Source organism: Emydura macquarii, unplaced genomic scaffold, assembly GCF_026122565.2.
Source record: "Emydura macquarii macquarii isolate MOO-44397 ecotype Brisbane River unplaced genomic scaffold, CSIRO-AGI_Emac_v2 contig_3080, whole genome shotgun sequence".
NCBI classification, from domain to species: Eukaryota; Metazoa; Chordata; order Testudines; family Chelidae; genus Emydura; species Emydura macquarii.
The window spans coordinates 6,167,739-6,187,103 of record NW_027133217.1 but is presented as its reverse complement, the minus strand read 5'-3'; the positions used below and the strand labels follow the sequence as shown (position 1 = coordinate 6,187,103).

Here is a 19,365-nt window from a genome sequence, read left to right as displayed (position 1 = left end):
ACTTCTCCAGCGATTTAACGGTTAAGAAGGATCTCCAGTGGAAGCTCGGTGATGCTCGGTAGCATTTTTTTAAATGAGAGGCCATGGTGCAGTGCCAGAAACGAGTCCCCCTGATGCTTTCTCTGTAGGAGCACTAGGAAGGTCTCTGCAGTGGAGAGTAACGCTGCCTCCCTCTGGCAGTCAGCCAGAATGCGTTGGCCCTCAGAGCACGGCCTAAGTAAGGCTCATCCTTCTAGCCAAGACCTTACTGGATATGTCTAAACCATTGTTAGTTCCCCTTGATAGCTTCCCTGCTGGGCGGGTGGGCGGCTGATTTGGGGAGAGGTAATATGGCTGCCCACCATGATCCAGGTAGACATGTCCGTGGGATGTGCCCAGAGGTTACAGCGATACAAATTGTATAGTAGAATCCAGATTAGCCCAGCCGTTGGCTGACACGACGTCCTCTCCAGAAATAACTGGGACCGGAGCCAGTCTGGAGTCAGTGGAGCAGAGAGACTTGCTGGCGAGGTCGGTGGACATCTTGGAAGTTTAGTTAGCACAGTTCAGATCATCCCCCTTCACATGCAGTTCTAAACTCGGGTTACGCAATGATCACTGACTGGCTTTTCTGTTGCCTGCACAGGGGAGCGGTTGAGAGGCCAAGAGGAAGAGCTGGCATCGGCCGTTGGATCAGCAAAGCAGGAAGGAAGTGATTCTGATTAAGGAGGCCTGGCTGGCTGCCTTGGAGCACAGACTCATTGAGGATTGTCAGATTGGTCTCATCTCTCTTTTCTAACAGAATCCTGAGCTTCCTTGGACTTGGGTAGAGGGGAATCTCTCTCTGAGGTGTGAATGCTTTAGCCATGGTACAGCAGCTCCTAAAGGGACAGGTCTGGGGAGCCCCTCATTTCCTTCTAGAACCACGAGCACGTGGTTCGCTTTGTGTGAGCATTTCACACATGAATGCTACATGCAGTGTGCACGCTGAGTACCTGCATTCTCATCCCCGGGAGAGAGTACTCAGCTTCTTCTGGCTCAACTTTGCGAGGGGTGATCATTGAAGTATGTGGTTTGGAATTGCGGGAAGGAAGGCGTCCAGTGGAGCTTTTTCTGAACTTCCGATGAAGTAAAAGTTCTCGGATCAACCACTGGATCCGATTAAAGGAGTGGTGCGTGGAATACCCCACAGCCCAAAGCAACGCCCTGTGCTTCGTGATCATCCCTGGGAACATCACATGAGAATTGTGGCCCCTGCCTACGCTGGCCGGGGAATGATGTAGCATCTTTCTAGCTCAAGCTATGTTTAAGAGCAGTGTGCTAGAGAGGTGCAAATGCTTTCTTTGGCCAGTGTTTCCATGCCCCGGGGGGGTGCAAATAGATCCAACTCCTTTGCTGAGCCCTTTTATCTCTCCTGCAGTACAGCGGAGCACATGGCAGAACTGTGTAATATACAAGAGTTGTTGCAGTTCAGAGGAACTGGGGAGCTTGTGTCACTTAAAGTAGATGGGGGCCGGAACCTTTAGTTGCATGGGCACTTTGCTGAGGGCAAGAGGAGTCCAGTGACCTGTACAAAAGAATCCTGACATGGCGCTGCAGCCAGAGAGCTTTAGGTAGGGTCACAAAAAAGCGGCCCTGCCTGCATTCTAGCGGAGAGATGAATGTACGATTCAAATTGTTCCCTTTTTGTTCCCAGATTGTTCCCCTCCTCGCACAGGAGGTTGTGTCTCACGTGCCGTCTCAATGGGTTTTGTTACTGAGAAAATTGGGCTGCAACACATTTTTTTCATAATAAAATGATCCAACAGTGGGGCTAAATGTTCCTTTCCTGTGCTGGATGTGGGAGGCAGTCGCTTTAGGGGGGAGGTAGTTAATTGTACATTGGGTTTAGTCCGTGGGCGAGCAGGTCAGCTGTGTCCATTGGAGGATGGGGAGAGGGGGGACATGGAGGGAGGGAGGGAGTGGTGCGTGGGCAGCAGCACAGATGAGGAGCAGCAGTCGTGAACACGCCCTGTCCAGTGTCAGATGATTATTGTGGCTTTTTAAAACCTGTGTCCATATTCAGAGCTTGGCAATTTGGCTCTTTTTGGATAATGAACTCCTTTTAGCGGCCCCCACTAGCCCCAAACATCAAAACTTCATGGAGGATATCAGGATGCATTCTTAGGTCCTCTTTGTGAGAGTTGGGTCCCAGTTGCCCTGGGATTGGGACCTGGCTAGCCAATCCCCGGCTGAATCGCAGCTGGGGTGGCAGCGGTCCCATAGCCAGAGTGGGATTCATTTAAAAGCTGACTTCGTGTGGCATAAATTGTTGTTTGTCCTTTGTGTTCAAAGATGACCATGACATGGATTGATTTCCGGGAACACGTGAGTGGCTGATCAGGACAGTTTGAGTTTTGAAGTGTCTGTGGCTCACTGAACAAGAGATGCCGCTATGGGTTACTTGATTGACTGCGGACATGCTTCTGTTATGAGATTTACGCTGCTGGTGCTTCTGCTTTGCCTCAGTAGTTCTCCTCTGCTCGTACACTGTGGCCCCAGTATGGATGAGACTTTGCCAGGTAGAATGATCCTGAGCGAAATCTTCCCAACACTCTGGGTCAATGTTGAAACACCTCAAGGATAACTTGAAGGAGTTTTTTAAACATTTCTTCTGGCCTCCCTGAGAGTCCTGTCCCTCCTTCAGTTCACCAGAAAGGATCGTCTTTGGCAGTCGCTCCTCTGACGTTCTGGTGACGTGGCCTGCCCATCTCGTCTGTGATTTCATCACAGGCTATGACTGCTTGGAATACCTGCCAGTACGGGAACCTCAGTATCTGGAACCTTGCCTTGCCATCTTATCCTCATCAGTTTCCTCAGACAGCCCATGTGAAAGCGATTCAACTTCATAAGATGGTGTCTGTAGACCGTACAGGTTTCATGTGCATACATCAAATTGGGCGACCTGATGGCTTTATAGACCATGAGTTTTGTTTGTTGACTAATGCCTCTGCGCTCCCACACGTTTGCGCCTAGTCTGCCACAGGCCACGCTTGCTTTGGCAATTCTGGCGTTGGTTGTACCATCGCTGTGAACTGCATGTGAGAGGTAGGTGACCTTGTCCACTGCCTGGAGGATTTGGCCATTCACTGTGATAGCAGGCTCTACATAAGGCAGTGGTTCCCAACCCAGGGCCTGCGGGCCCCTGGCCCGTGAGTCCCCTACCGCTGGCTGCAGAAAGGAGCCGCTACCAAGGTACCCATGCGCAGCACGTTGCCGGTGCAGGCTCCTTGCTGCAGCCCAGGGGACCAGAGATCAGCACTCCCCTCCCCTTGACTCTAGCAGGCAGCACGGCAAAGCGCTCCGCCTGGGTCCCTGGCGCTGGGTCCCTGCTGGAGCCACAGGAAGGAGAGCTCTGATCTCCCATCCCCCTGGCTGCAGAAGGGAGCCACTGCCCAGGGACCCAGGTAGAGCACACAGTTTTCCTGCTGCTGCCAGGGGAATGGGAGATCAGTGCTCCCCTCCCCCTGCTCCAGCAGAGAGCAAAGCACTTTGCCTGGGTCCCTCGGCGCTGGGTCCCTGCTGGAGTCAGAGGAAAGCATTGACCCTCCGTCCCCCTGGCTGCAGAAGGGAGCCGCTGCCTAGGGCCCAAATGGAGCACACGGTTTCCCTGCTGCAGCAGGGGGATGAGACATCCTCCTTGCTGAACTCCTTCCCTCTGGCTGCAGTGGGAGCAGAGGAGGGCTGCTGGAGGAGACTGGGGGCCATTCAGGGTTGTAAAAATCATATTTGTGGCTCTTGAGCCAAAAAGGTTGGGAACCGCAGAGCTAGGGCTTCCCTGGGGCAGGCTGGTACATCACTTCTGTCTGTCCAAGTGATCTATGAAAAATGATAGAATCATAGAATATTAGAGTTGGAAGGGACCTCAGGAGGTCTCTAGTCCAACCCCCTGCTCAAAGCAGGACTAACCTCAACTAGATCATCCCAGCCAGGGCTTTGTCAAGCCTCAGCTTCAAAACCTCTAAAGATGGAGATTCCACCACCTCCCTAGGTAACCCATTCCAGTGCTTCACCACCCGCCTAGGGAAAAACTTTTTCCTAATGTCCAACCTAGACCTCCCCCACTGCAACTTGAGACCATTGCTCCTTGTTCTGTCATCTGCCACCACCGAGAACAGCCTTGCTTCGAAGACACAGCCAAGGATAGACCTGTCCTAGGGAGCTGCTATTGATGAAGGTTGTAAACACTTTGAGGAAGACAGACGTGAAAAAAAAAGGGGGCCAAGCCTCAATTTAACTCCTCAGCAAGAGCCGGGTGACATCGGTTCGTGACCGTGCCGCTCACTGGTCAGACTGTACAGCCGCCAGAGCGCAGATGAGGTGCAGTGACATCATCGGGGATATGATGGACAGCCTGTGTATATTTAAAAGCATTTGTGTTCCTGAGATGCAACATCTGGGGTGTAAGAATTTGACGGTGATATTCAGAGCAGAATTTACACCTGATAAAAATAAAGGTCCCTGCTAGCACCTACATGCCTACATAGTTCGCTTTCTGAAAGCTGGTGAAAGGTGCTGGGTTAAGAACGCTGAGATCCGTCTTCTATCCGCAGTTCTGGCGCAGAACGGGCAGCAGTGATTCAAGCTTCTTCCAGGGTGTCCCATGGATGTGCCTCAGCGCTGACCTGCAGCAGGCCCCTTTATTGGCGAGAAGGTCAGCATTCGTGCCCACTGGAGCCTTGACTACTCTGTTGAGCCATCACAGAACTTTGTGCGGTGGTCCTGTCTCCGTTCACAAGCCAACCAGGGCTGGGTCTGTTCAGTCGCGGATGGCAAAACTCTACGGAACAGGTAGGCTGTGCAGAAGGTGGTTCTGGCTCAGTAGGTGTGTGACGGGGTCCCCCAGGGTGCAACCTGAAGAGTGGGGGAACGCCGGGTCCTCTTCACTCTCCAGGCTGGGCTGTCCCTCACGGTGTGTTGCTAGTGACAAGCAGCAAGCCCCCTCCATGCGCTGTTATCAGCTGCAGAGCACCACACCCTGCCAGGTCACATTCATGTCTCTGATGCTGTCAGCTAGCTACACTTACACAGCCATCTACAGGCAGAGACCTGCCCAACTGAATTATACGAGTGCCTTGCCTAGCCACTCAGGAACCACCAGTAGAGAGGCACCAGCCAATTACCCCCTCCACCCCCCAGTTTGTAAGAACTACACCAAAAGGAGTCTATCCCCAAAATTATATTAATACGTCCTTTAAATCACCCCAGCCAGGACTTTGTCAAGCTGGGCCTTGAAAACCTCTAAGGATGGAGTGTGAATGGAATGGGATGTGGTCATTTGTTCCTGGGGAAACTGTCACATCTGTGAAACTAGATGTTTTGGCCTCTCGGAGGACAAAAAGGGAAGATCTTCACACAGAGGTGCTGAGTAGTCTGGGGTGTGTCGGGTCAGACACAGGCAGCTGGAAAGGCAGGAGCCAGTGTAGTGACAGTGTCAGAATGTTGCCTGTCCTGCTACGCTTCGTGCCCCTCTTGCATCATACGCAAAACCCCACAAAGGACAGTTCTGGCAGAGGCCAGGGCCCGGGCTGGTAACTGACTATTGCTCCAGGCTTCTGTATGCTGAGGAAATCCAGAGGGGATTTCAGTGTGTTGCTTCAATGGCCTTCCTGTTTCCCTGGAGGAGGGAGGAGTAGAAAAGAGCTGGTTAAAATCCTCCTGCTCACACAACCCTCCACGAGGCCGAGGCCCCTCTCGCAGGGAGGGACTGCTGGTGGAGTCTGAGAGTCCCGCAAGGAGACGCAGCCTGGGGGGACGATGAGGCGTCTGTGGCTAGTGCTGCTGGTTCTGGTGCTGGCTGGAGCGGCCCTGGCTGGGCCCGACCTGCAGCAGCCGCTGGGCGTGGAGGGTCCTAGTGCGGTGGCAGCGGGTGCTGGGGCGTCAGCCCAGGAGGACGGAGCCCAACAGCAGCCCCTGGTGAGTCCTGCCCTCAGCACATCCCTGCAGGGAGGTTCTTTGCTTCGTGCCCCCTCCCCAGGGATCCCCAGGGCCGGGATGGGGTCTGAGACAGGGTTGCTCTGGCAGGATGCTCTGTGTGGAGCCAGGGACCCTCCCTCCCTCGTCCCCGCTGTGGGAATTACATCTCCCCACCCTGGGGATCAATGGCCACCCCAGAAATGACCCTGCCCTGTGGGAGATTCCTCACTGACCCCTGCCGTGACCAGATGAACCTGCTGTATGGGGCGCACCTGGCCCCTGCACCCAGCCTCTCCTGCGCGCCCTTCCCTTGGGGGGCAGCTGTAGCTGGGGACGGCTGAGCCGGCAGATCAGCCGCCAGCTCCTCGTCCACGCTGAGCAAAGGGGGTCCCTTCAGAGCAGGGAACGTGAGCCGGGCCCGTGGCCAGACTCCGACTGGGGCCTGAGCGTTCGGGGGCAGGAGGCCAAGGTAATGGGACCGAGGGAGAAGAGTGGGGAGGAATCTGACCAGAAGAAGCCATGGGGAGTGTGAGACGTCCCGGCTCCAGAGCGCCCCCCGCTGGACGCGCAGTGAGCGTCACCCCACCACTGGGGTCATTCGCTCTCGGTCCCTGCGGAGTGTCAGCGCCCGGCCCTCCTCCCCGCCTGCTCGGCCAAAGAGAGCGTGCCGTGGTGATGTAATGCCCCCGTCATTCTCCCTGCAGGGAGCTGGGGCGGCTCCTGCTCCTGTGGTTGAATTTGTCTCTGGCCGAGCCCCGCCCGGGAGTTTCCTGCTTTGTCCCCAGGGCCCCGTCACGCCTGCAGGGGACAGAGGCCGAGCAGGGCCCATGGCTGAGCTGTGCAGGGCAGGGCCCACTCTGGACCCCCCCCTGCACTACAGACAGGGCCTGGGCACAGCAGATCAGTGGGTGCAGCCCCCTGGGGCCTGACGCGTCTCGTGGGGAGGAGACGGGGCTCGGCTGGGGATAGTGCAAAGCGGATTCTGGGCTCAGGCCGCGGGACACTGGCTGGCCCTGTGGTTCTCCCAGGCTCCCTGTCTACCAGCCCGGGTTGGCTGTGCCCCGCCTGGAGTGGGCAGCCGTGGGGTGGATTGGTGCGTGTGCTGTGGGGCCCTCCAGCCCCTAGCTCGCTGCCTCGTCTGTGTGTGTTTCAGAGAGCGAGAGTGAGACGGGCCGCGCGGGCACCGAAGATCAGATTCTGGAGGCCAGGCAGGTTCTCTCTCATACGCGGAATCGGCGGAAGGGGAAGCCGGAGAGGCTGAATGGACGCCTCAGCTGGGGAGGGGCCGACACCTCCGGCCACTTGGCGCTGGCTGGGCCCAGCCGGCCTCCCCTCCCCCACCCGTGCCCCGCACCGCTGAGCTTTCGGCCGAGGTTACGCGTCAGAAGTGAGCTTGCTGCTGACTGTGAGGAATGGGAACCCCCGGCCCCTCCCGAGTGCTGTGTGGCCGGTCCAGGCCTGGGCCGTGTCGGTCGGGGACGGCTCCTTCCCTCCGTGCCGGGCGATGAACCTGCTTTGCGGAGCCCGGAGCTTCCCATGGGCTTTGCATTTTCTGGCGTGCATCAATAAAAGCAGTAACCGCTGAGCCTGGCTCTCTGTATGGGGGAGACGACTCCTCCCTGTGCTCGTCGCTCTCATTTCCAACGGCCCCGGCTCGAAGGGGCGCAGGGCAGGGTCCCGTAGGTAGCACAGAGCTCCCGGCTGCTGCAATAACCCCGTCCCCACCCCCCTCAGTGGGGCTTAGGGCTGTGACCCCAGGACAGCTGGAGCGAGGCCCCGGTCGCGGGGCTCCTCCCGCCTGCCCATGGGCAGCCCTAGGCCCTGCCCCAGCCTCCACTCTGACAGCTGGGGCCTAGCCCGTGTCCCCACGCCTGCGTGAGCGGCCGGTTCCCAGGCTCCCAGCCAGACCTCGAGGTGGCGCGGTGCTGGGAAGGGTCTGGGCTCAGGGACGTGGGGATGGGTGAGGACTCCAGGGGCAGGAAAAGCCTGGGGTGGGTGGGAACAGCCTGTGCGCTGCCCACCCCACCCCCTGGGCGCAGAACCCCTGCTCCCCAGGTCTGATTCCCAGTGTGACCCAGCCTCCCCCCCATCCCTGGGCCGGGGGGAGGCGGTGAGTGGCTCACGGCCGTGAGTGCCTGGCTCAGGGCAGATTGTCAAAAGCAGGCAGACATCCCACACCGGGGGTATGTTCTGTACTGCGATTTTACCAACCTGGTGCCAAATCTGAACTCCCAAAGTACTGCAATCGTCTTCTAAGGGAGTCCCAGACAGTCCCTTTAGGCTCTCCCGTCTATCTTGCCACCCCGGCAAGCTGGGCATATGATAAATGGCCACGAACAGCAAAGCCCACAAATATTCCAGATTACTCCCAGGTCCAAGAGATCAGGCACCCAGCCAGGTCGAGTTGCATCCTAGGCCTCACACCAAAGACAACGCTGGTAGCCAGTTCTATAGTAAACTAAAGGTTCATTAGCCAAGACAAAGAAATGAGAGGTATTGAGAGGTCAAAGCAGGTAAAATACATGCACAGTCTGTAATTCCAAATGGTAGCAGAGATGTCATAATCTGCCCGTTTCCCAAACGTCTCTCAGGGCTACCCACAGTAACTCTGGGGAGCTCCGGCTTCTCGTTCAGTTATTCTGCCCTGGGAGAGTCCAAACTGTCCCAAGATGCAGGCTTTTCCTTTGTATCCATAGTTCTATTTCTTCTCATAAGAGGACGGTGAGCACGGGGTTTCTTCTTTGATGGCCATGAGAGAGGGATCGTCGAATCATAGAATATTAGGGTTGGAAGGGGGTCATCTAGTCCAACCCCCTGCTTTTGGCGTCTTTGAACTCACTGTGGAGTCCTTGAGATGCGGTACCTTTCTCATCAATAAGATGTTGGGAACCGCTGAGCTCGGGCTTCCCTGGGGCAGGCTGGTACATCACTTCTGTCTGTCCAAGTGATCTATGAAAAATGATAACTTGGAAGACACAGCCAAGGATAGACCTGTCCTAGAGAGCTGCTGGTGATGAAGGTTGTAAACACTTTGAGGAAGACAGACGTGAAAAACAAATTTAAAAAAAAAAAAAAAAAAGGACCAAGCCTCAGTTCAACTCCTCAGCAAGAGCCTGTGTGACATCGGTTCGTGACCATGCCACTCACTGATCAGACTGTACAGCCGCCAGAGCGCAGACGAGGTGCAGTGACATCATCGGGGATATGATGGACAGCCTGTGTATATGTAAAAGCATTTGAGTCCCTGTAATGCAACATCTGGGGTGTAAGAATTTGACTGCGATATTTAGAGCAGAATTTACCCCTGATAAAAATAAAGGTCCCTGCTAGCACCTACGTAGTTCGCTTGCTGAAAGCTGGTGAAAGGTGCTGGGTTAAGAACGCTGAGATCCGTCTTCTATCCACAGTTCAGGCGCAGAACGGGCAGCAGTGATTCAAGCTTCTCCCAGGGTATCCCATGGATCTGCCTCAGCGCTGACCTGCAGCAGGCCCCTTTATTGGCGAGAAGGTCAGCATTCGTGCCCACTGGAGCCTTGACTACTCTGTTGAGCCATCACAGAACTTTGTGCGGTGGTCCTGTCTCCGTTCACAAGCCAACCAGGGCTGGGTCTGTTCAGTCGTGGATGGCAAACCTCTACGGAACAGGTAGGCTGTGCAGAAGGTGGTTCTGGCTCAGTAGGTGTGTGACGGGGTCCCCCAGGGTGCAACCTGAAGACTGGGGGAACGCCGGGTCCTCTTCACTCTCCAGCCTGGGCTGTCCCTCATGGTGCGTTGCTAGTGACAAGCAACAAGCCCCCTCCATGCGCTGTTATCACCTGCAGAGCACCACACCCTGCTAGGTCACATGAATGTTCACCTGGGTTGTCTCACGCTGATGCTGTCAGCAAGCTACACTTACACAGCCATCTACAGGCAGAGACATGCCCAACTGAATTATACAAGTGCCTTGCCTAGCCACTCAGGAACCAGCAGTAGAGAGGCTCCAGCCAGTTGCCCCCTCCACCCCCCAGTTTGTAAGAACTGCACCAAAAGGAGTCTATCCCCATAATTATATTAATTATATTAATACGTCCTTTAAATCACCCCAGCCAGGGCTTTGTCAAGCTGGGCCTTGAAAACCTCTAAGGATGGAGTGTGAATGGAATGGGATGTGGTCATTTGTTCCTGGGGAAACTGTCACATCTGTGAAACTAGATGTTTTGGCCTCTCGGAGGACAAAAAGGGAAGATCTTCGCACAGAGGTGCTGAGTAGTCTGGGGTGTGTCGGGTCAGACACAGGCAGCTGGAAAGGCAGGAGCCAGTGTAGTGACAGTGTCAGAATGTTGTCTGTCCTGCTACGCTTCGTGCCCCTCTTGCATCATACGCAAAACCCCACAAAGGACAGTTCTGGCAGAGGCCAGGGCCCGGGCTGGTAACTGACTATTGCTCCAGGCTTCTGTGTGCTGAGGAAATCCAGAGGGGATTTCAGTGTGTTGCTTCAATGGCCTTCCTGTTTCCCTGGAGGAGGGAGGAGTAGAAAAGAGCTGGTTAAAATCCTCCTGCTCACACAACCCTCCACGAGGCCGAGGCCCCTCTCCCAGGGAAATTTGCTGGTGGAGTCTGAGAGTCCCGCAAGGAGACGCAGACTGGGGGGACGATGAGGCGTCTGTGGCTGGTGCTGCTGGTTCTAGCGCTGGCTGGAGCGGCCCTGGCTGGGCCCGACCTGCAGCAGCCGCTGGGCGTGGAGGGTCCTAGTGCGGTGGCAGCGGGTGCTGGGGCGTCAGCCCAGGAGGACGGAGCCCAACAGCAGCACCTGGTGAGTCCTGCCCTCAGCACATCCCTGCAGGGAAGTTCTTTGCTTCGTGCTCCCTCCCCAGGGATCCCCAGGGCCGGGATGGGGTCTGAGGCAGGGTTGCTCTGGCAGGATGCTCTGTGTGGAGCCAGGGACCCTCCGTCCCCGTCCCCACTGTGGGAATTACATCTCCCCACCCTGGGGATCAATGGCCACCCCAGAAATGACCCTGCCCTGTGGGAGATTCCTCACTGACCCCTGCCCTGACCAGATGAACCTGCTGTATGTGGCGCACCTGGCCCTGCACCCAGCCTCCCCTGCGTGCCCTTCCCTTGGGGGGCAGCTGTAGCTGGGGACGGCTGAGCCGGCAGATCAGCCGCCAGCTCCTCGTCCGCACTGAGCGAAGGGGGTCCCTTCAGAGCAGGGAATGCGAGCCGGGCCCATGGCCAGACTCCGACTGGGGCCTGAGCGTTCGGGGGCAGGAGACCAAGGCAATGGGACCGAGGGAGAAGAGTGGGGAGGAATCTGACCAGAAGAAGCCAGGGGGAATGTGAGACGTCCTGGCTGCAGAGCGCCCCCCACTGGATAGTGAGCGTCACCCCACCACTGGGGTCATTCGCTCTCGCTCCCCATGGAGCGTCAGCGCCCGGCCCTCCTCCCCGCCTGCTCGGCCAATGAGAGCGTGCCGTGGTGATGTAATGCCCCCGTCACTCTCCCTGCAGGGAGCTGGGGCGGCTCCTGCTCCTGTGGTTGAATTTGTCTCCGGCTGAGCCCTGCCCGGGAGTTTCCTGCTTTGCCCCCGGGCTCCTAAACCCCGGGAGCCGAGACACCACTCAGGGCCCAGGGTCCCGTCACGCCTGCAGGGGACAGAGGCCGAGCAGGGCCCATGGCTGAGCTGTGCAGGGCAGGGCCCACTCTGGACCCCCCCCTGCACTACAGACAGGGCCTGGGCACAGCAGATCAGTGGGTGCAGCCCCCTGGGGCCTGACGCGTCTCGTGGGGAGGAGATGGGGCTCGGCTGGGGCCAGTGCAAAGCGGATTCTGGGCTCAGGCTGCAGGACACTGGCTGGCCCTGTGGGTCTCCCAGGCTCCCTGTCATCCAGCCCGGGTTGGCTGTGCCCCGCCTGGAGTGGGCAGCCGTGGGGTGGGTTGGTGCTTGTGCTGTGGGGCCCTCCAGTTCCTCCAGCCCCTAGCTCGCTGCCTCGTCTGTGTGTGTTTCAGAGAGCGAGAGTGAGACGGGCCGCGCGGGCACCGAAGATCAGATTCTGGAGGCCAGGCAGGCTCTCGCTCCTAGCCGGAATCAGCGGAAGGGGAAGCCGGAGAGGCTGAACGGACGCCTCAGCTGGGGAGGGGACGACAGCTCCGGCCACTTGGCTCCGGCTGGGCCCAACCGGCCTCCCCTCCCCCACATGTGCCCCGCACCGCTGAGCTTTCGGCCGAGGTTACACGTCAGAAGTGAGCTTGCTGCTGACTGTGTGGAATGGGAACCCCCGGCCCCTCCCGAGCGCTGTGTGGCCGGTCCAGACCTGGGCCCTGTCGGTCGGGGACGGCTCCTTCCCTCCGTGCCGGGTGATGAACCTGCTTTGCGGAGCCCGGAGCTTCCCATGGGCTTTGCATTTTCTGGCGTGCATCAATAAAAGCAGTAACCGCTGAGCCTGGCTCTCTGTATGGGGGAGACGACTCCTCCCTGCGCTCGTCGCTCTCATGTCCAACAGCCCCGGCTCGAAGGGGCGCAGGGCAGGGTCCTGTTGGCAGCACAGAGCTCCCGGCCGCTGCAATAACCCCGTCCCCACCCCCCTCAGTGGGGCTTAGGGCTGTGACCCCAGCACAGCTGGAGCGAGGCCCCGGTCGCGGGGCTCCTTCCGCCTGCCCATGGGTAGCCCTAGGCCCTGCCCTGGCCTCCACGCTGACAGCTGGGGCCTAGCCTGTGTCCCCACATCTGCGTGACTGGCCGGTTCCCAGGCTCCCAGCCAGACCGCGAGGTGGCGCTGTGCTGGGAAGGGTCTGGGCTCAGGGACGTGGGGATGGGTGAGGACTCCAGGGGCAGGAAAAGCCTGGGGTGGGTGGGAACAGCCTGTGCACTGCCTACCCCACCCCCCCTGGGCGCAGAACCCCTGCTCCCCAGGTCTGATTCCCAGTGTGACCCAGCCTCCCCCACATCCCTGGGCCGGGGGGAGGCAGTGAGTGGGAGGAGATGGGCTGTGTCATGCTGGCTGGGGTGGCTCACGGCCGTGAGTGCCTGGCTCAGGGCAGATTGTCAAAAGCAGGCAGGCACCCCACACTGGGGGTATGTTCTGTACTGCGATTTTACCAACCCGGTGCCAAATCTGAACTCCCAAAGTACTGCAATCGTCTTCTAAGGGAGTCCCAGACAGTCCCTTTAGGCTCTCCCGTCTATCTTGCCACCCCGGCAAGCTGGGCATGTGATAAATGGCCACGAACACCAAAACCCACAAATGTTCCAGATTACTCCCAGGTCCAAGAGATCAGGCACCCAGCCAGGTCGAGTTGCATCCTAGGTCTCACACCAAAGACAACGCTGGTAGCCAGTTCTATAGTAAACTAAAGGTTCATTAGCCAAGACAAAGAAATGAGAGGTATTGAGAGGTCAAAGCAGGTAAAATACATGCACAGTCTGTAATTCCAAATGGTAGCAGAGATGTCATAATCTGCCCATTTCCGAAACGTCTCTCAGGGCTACCCACAGTAACTCTGGGGAGCTCCGGCTTCTCGTTCAGTTATTCTGCCCTGGGAGAGTCCAAACTGTCCCAAGATGAAGGCTTTTCCTTTGTATCCATATTTCTATTTCTTCTCATAAGAGGACGGTGAGCACGGGGTTTCTTCTTTGATGGCCATGAGAGAGGGATCGTCGAATCAAAGAATATTAGGGTTGGAAGGGGGTCATCTAGTCCAACCCCCTGCTTTTGGTGTCTTTGAACTCACTGTGGAGTCCTTGAGATGCGGTACCTTTCTCATCAATAAGATGTTGGGAACCGCTGAGCTAGGGCTTCCCTGGGGCAGGCTGGTACATCACTTCTGTCTGTCCAAGTGATCTATGAAAATGATAACTTGGGAGACACAGCCAAGGATAGACCTGTCCTAGAGAGCTGCTGGTGATGAAGGTTGTAAACACTTTGAGGAAGACAGATGTGAAAAACAGATTAAAAAAAAAAAAAAAAGGACCAAGCCTCAGTTTAACTCCTCAGCAAGAGCCTGTGTGACATCGGTTCGTGACCATGCCACTCACTGATCAGACTGTACAGCCGCCAGAGAGCAGACGAGGTGCAGTGACATCATCGGGGATATGATGGACAGCCTGTGTATATGTAAAAGCATTTGAGTTCCTGAGATGCAACATCTGGGGTGTAAGAATTTGACTGCGATATTTAGAGCAGAATTTACCCCTGATAAAAATAAAGGTCCCTGCTAGCACCTACGTAGTTCGCTTGCTGAAAGTTGGTGAAAGGTGCTGGGTTAAGAACGCTGAGATCCGTCTTCTATCCACAGTTCAGGCGCAGAACGGGCAGCAGTGATTCAAGCTTCTCCCAGGGTATCCCATGGATGTGCCTCAGTGCTGACCTGCAGCAGGCCCCTTTATTGGCGAGAAGGTCAGCATTCGTGCCCACTGGAGCCTTGACTACTCTGTTGAGCCATCACAGAACTTTGTGCAGGGGTCCTGTCTCCGTTCACAAGCCAACCAGGGCTGGGTCTGTTCAGTCGCGAATGGCAGACCTCCACGGAACAGGTAGGCTGTGCAGAAAGTGGTTCTGGCTCAGTAGGTGTGTGACGGGGTCCCCCAGGGTGCAACCCGAAGACTGGGGGAACGCCGGGTCCTCTTCACTCTCCAGCCTGGGCTGTCCCTCATGGTGCGTTGCTAGTGACAAGCAACAAGCCCCCTCCATGCGCTGTTATCACCTGCAGAGCACCACACCCTGCTAGGTCACATGAATGTTCACCTGCGTTGTCTCACTGATGCTGTCAGCTAGCTACACTTACACAGCCATCTACAGGCAGAGACCTGCCCAACTGAATTATACGAGTGCCTTGCCTAGCCACTCAGGAACCACCAGTAGAGAGGCACCAGCCAATTACCCCCTCCACCCCCCAGTTTGTAAGAACTACACCAAAAGGAGTCTATCCCCAAAATTATATTAATTATATTAATACGTCCTTTAAATCACCCCAGCCAGGACTTTGTCAAGCTGGGCCTTGAAAACCTCTAAGGATGGAGTGTGAATGGAATGGGATGTGGTCATTTGTTCCTGGGGAAACTGTCACATCTGTGAAACTAGATGTTTTGGCCTCTCGGAGGACAAAAAGGGAAGATCTTCACACAGAGGTGCTGAGTAGTCTGGGGTGTGTCGGGTCAGACACAGGCAGCTGGAAAGGCAGGAGCCAGTGTAGTGACAGTGTCAGAATGTTGCCTGTCCTGCTACGCTTCGTGCCCCTCTTGCATCATACGCAAAACCCCACAAAGGACAGTTCTGGCAGAGGCCAGGGCCCGGGCTGGTAACTGACTATTGCTCCAGGCTTCTGTATGCTGAGGAAATCCAGAGGGGATTTCAGTGTGTTGCTTCAATGGCCTTCCTGTTTCCCTGGGGGAGGGAGGAGTAGAAAAGAGCTGGTTAAAATCCTCCTGCTCACACAACCCTCCACGAGGCCGAGGCCCCTCTCCCAGGGAAATTTGCTGGTGGAGTCTGAGAGTCCCGCAAGGAGACGCAGCCTGGGGGGACGATGAGGCGTCTGTGGCTGGTGCTGCTGGTTCTGGCGCTGGCTGGAGCGGCCCTGGCTGGGCCCGACCTGCAGCAGCCGCTGGGCGTGGAGGGTCCTGGTGCGGTGGCAGCGGGTGCTGGGGCGTCAGCCCAGGAGGACGGAGCCCAACAGCAGCACCTGGTGAGTCCTGCCCTGAGCATGTCCCTGCAGGGAAGTTCTTTGCTTCGTGCCCCCTCCCCAGGGATCCCCAGGGCCGGGATGGGGTCTGAGGCAGGGTTGCTCTGGCAGGATGCTCTGTGTGGAGCCAGGGACCCTCCCTCCCCCGTCCCCACTGTGGGAATTACATCTCCCCACCCTGGGGATCAATGGCCACCCCAGAAATGACCCTGCCCTGTGGGAGATTCCTCACTGACCCCTGCCATGACCAGATGAACCTGCTGTATGGGGCGCACCTGGCCCTGCACCCAGCCTCCCCCGCGCGCTCTTCCCTTGGGGGGCAGCTGTAGCTGGGGACGGCCAGACTCCGACTGGGGACTGAGCGTTCGGGGGCAGGAGGCCAAGGCAATGGGACCGAGGGAGAAGAGTGGGGATGAGTCTGGCCAGAAGAAGCCAAGGGTATGTGAGACCTCCCGGCTCCAGAGCGCCCCCCGCTGGATGTTCGGTGAGCATCACCCCACCACTAGGGTCATTCGCTCTCGGTCCCCGAGAAGCATCAGCACCCAGTCCGCCTCCCTGCCTCCCCGGCCAGTGAGAGCGTGCTGTGGCGATGTAATGCCCCCGTCACTCTCCCTGCAGGGAGCTGGGGTGGCTCCTGCTCCTGTGGTTGAATTTGTCTCCAGCTGAGCCCTGCCCGGGAGTTTCCTGCTTTGCCCCCGGGCTCCTAAACCCCGGGAGCCGAGACACCACTCAGGGCCCAGGGTCCCGTCACGCCTGCAGGGGACAGAGGCCGAGCAGGGCCCATGGCTGAGCTGTGCAGGGCAGGGCCCACTCTGGACCCCCCCCGCACTACAGACAGGGCCTGGGCACAGCAGATCAGTGGGTGCAGCCCCCTGGGGCCTGACGCGTCTCGTGGGGAGGAGACGGGGCTCGGCTGGGGCCAGTGGAAAGCGGATTCTGGGCTCAGGCCGAGGGACACTGGCTGGCCCTGTGGTTCTCCCAGGCTCCCTGTCTTCCAGCCCGAGTTGGCTGTGCCCCGCCTGGAGTGGGCAGCCGTGGGGTGGGTTGGTGCGTGTGCTGTGGGGCCCTCCAGCCCCTAGCTCGCTGCCTCGTCTGTGTGTGTTTCAGAGAGCGAGAGTGAGACGGGCCGCGCGGGCACCGAAGATCAGATTCTGGAGGCCAGGCAGGTTCTCTCTCATACGCGGAATCGGCAGAAGGGGAAGCCGGAGAGGCTGAATGGACGCCTCAGCTGGGGAGGGGCCCTTGGCGCTGGCTGGGCCCAGCCGGCCTCCCCTCCCCCACCCGTGCCCCGCACCGCTGAGCTTTCGGCCGAGGTTACGCGTCAGAAGTGAGCTTGCTGCTGACTGTGAGGAATGGGAACCCCCGGCCCCTCCCGAGCGCTGTGTGGCCGGTCCAGGCCTGGGCCGTGTCGGTCGGGGACGGCTCCTTCCCTCCGTGCCGGGCGATGAACCTGCTTTGCGGAGCCCGGAGCTTCCCATGGGCTTTGCATTTTCTGGCGTGCATCAATAAAAGCAGTAACCGCTGAGCCTGGCTCTCTGTATGGGGGAGACGACTCCTCCCTGTGCTCGTCGCTCTCATTTCCAACGGCCCCGGCTCGAAGGGGCGCAGGGCAGGGTCCCGTAGGTAGCACAGAGCTCCCGGCCGCTGCAGTAACCCCGTCCCCACCCCCCTCAGTGGGGCTTAGGGCTGTGACCCCAGGACAGCTGCAGCGAGGCCCCGGTCGCGGGGCTCCTCCCGCCTGCCCATGGGCAGCCCTAGGCCCTGCCCCGGCCTCCACTCTGACAGCTGGGGCCTAGCCCGTGTCCCCACGCCTGCGTGAGCGGCCGGTTCCCAGGCTCCCAGCCAGACCTCGAGGTGGCGCGGTGCTGGGAAGGGTCTGGGCTCAGGGACGTGGGGATGGGTGAGGACTCCAGGGGCAGGAAAAGCCTGGGGTGGGTGGGAACAGCCTGTGCACTGCCCACCCCACCCCCCTGGGCGCAGAACCCCTGCTCCCCAGGTCTGATTCCCAGTGTGACCCAGCCTCCCCCCATCCCTGGGCCGGGGGGAGGCGGTGAGTGGGAGGAGATGGGCTGTGTCATGCTGGCTGGAGTGGCTCACGGCCGTGAGTGCCTGGCTCAGGGCAGATTGTCAAAAGCAGGCAGACACCCCACACTGGGGGTATGTTCTGTACTGCGATTTTACCAACCCGGTGCCAAATCTGAACTCCCAAAGTACTGCAATCGTCTTCTAAGGGAGTCACAGACAGTCCCTTTAGGCTCTCCGGTCTATCTTGCCACCCCGGCAAGCTGGGCATATGATAAATGGCCACGAACACCAAAGCCCACAAATATTCCAGATTACTCTCAGGCCCAAGAGACCAGGCACCCAGCCAGGTCGAGTTGCATCCTAGGTCTCACACCAAAGACAACGCTGGTAGCCAGTTCTATAGTAAACTAAAGGTTCATTAGCCAAGACAAAGAAATGAGAGGTATTGAGAGGTCAAAGCAGGTAAAATACATGCACAGTCTGTAATTCCAAATGGTAGCAGAGATGTCATAATCTGCCCATTTCCGAAACGTCTCTCAGGGCTACCTACAGTAACTCTGGGGAGCTCCGGCTTCTCGTTCAGTTATTCTGCCCTGGGAGAGTCCAAACTGTCCCAAGATGCAGGCTTTTCCTTTGTATCCATAGTTCTATTTCTTCTCATAAGAGGACGGTGAGCACGGGGTTTCTTCTTTGATGGCCATGAGAGAGGGATCGTCGAATCATAGAATATTAGGGTTGGAAGGGGGTCATCTAGTCCAACCCCCTGCTTTTGGCGTCTTTGAACTCACTGTGGAGTCCTTGAGATGCGGTACCTTTCTCATCAATAAGATGTTGGGAACCGCTGAGCTAGGGCTTCCCTGGGGCAGGCTGGTACATCACTTCTGTCTGTCCAAGTGATCTATGAAAATGATAACTTGGGAGACACAGCCAAGGATAGACCTGTCCTAGAGAGCTGCTGGTGATGAAGGTTGTAAACACTTTGAGGAAGACAGACGTGAAAAACAAATTAAAAAAAAAAAAAAAAAAGGACCAAGCCTCAGTTCAACTCCTCAGCAAGAGCCTGTGTGACATCGGTTCGTGACCATGCCACTCACTGATCAGACTGTACAGCCGCCAGAGCGCAGACGAGGTGCAGTGACATCATCGGGGATATGATGGACAGCCTGTGTATATGTAAAAGCATTTGAGTTCCTGTAATGCAACATCTGGGGTGTAAGAATTTGATGGCGATATTTAGAGCAGAATTTACCCCTGATAAAAAAAAAGGTCCCTGCTAGCACCTACGTAGTTCGCTTGCTGAAAGCTGGTGAAAGGTGCTGGGTTAAGAACGCTGAGATCCGTCTTCTATCTGCAGTTCAGGCGCAGAACGGGCAGCAGTGATTCAAGCTTCTCCCAGGGTATCCCATGGATCTGCCTCAGCGCTGACCTGCAGCAGGCCCCTTTATTGGCGAGAAGGTCAGCATTCGTGCCCACTGGAGCCTTGACTACTCTGTTGAGCCATCACAGAACTTAGTGCGGTGGTCCTGTCTCCGTTCACAAGCCAACCAGGGCTGGGTCTGTTCAGTGGTGGATGTCAGACCTCCACGGAACAGGTAGGCTGTGCAGAAAGTGGTTCTGGCTCAGTGGTTCTGTGATGGGATCCCCGGAGGGTGCAACCTGAAGACTGGGGGAACGCCGGGTCCTCTTCACTCTCCAGCCTGGGCTGTCCCTCATGGTGCGTTGCTAGTGACAAGCAACAAGCCCCC

General features: G+C 57.5%; 1 protein-coding gene across 1 annotated transcript in view; it reads left to right on the top strand.

The window, feature by feature from the left end:
• Nucleotides 1–1,791, top strand: part of CCDC12 (coiled-coil domain containing 12) — a 72,438-nt gene extending 70,647 nt beyond the window's left edge. Inside the window, exon 7 of the mRNA XM_067530459.1 lies at nt 626–1,791. Within this exon, the coding sequence (XP_067386560.1) occupies nt 626–705 (80 nt within the window). The 3' untranslated portion in view covers nt 706–1,791. The remainder of the gene's footprint in view (nt 1–625) is intronic.
• Nucleotides 1,792–19,365: the final 17,574 nt, after the last annotated feature.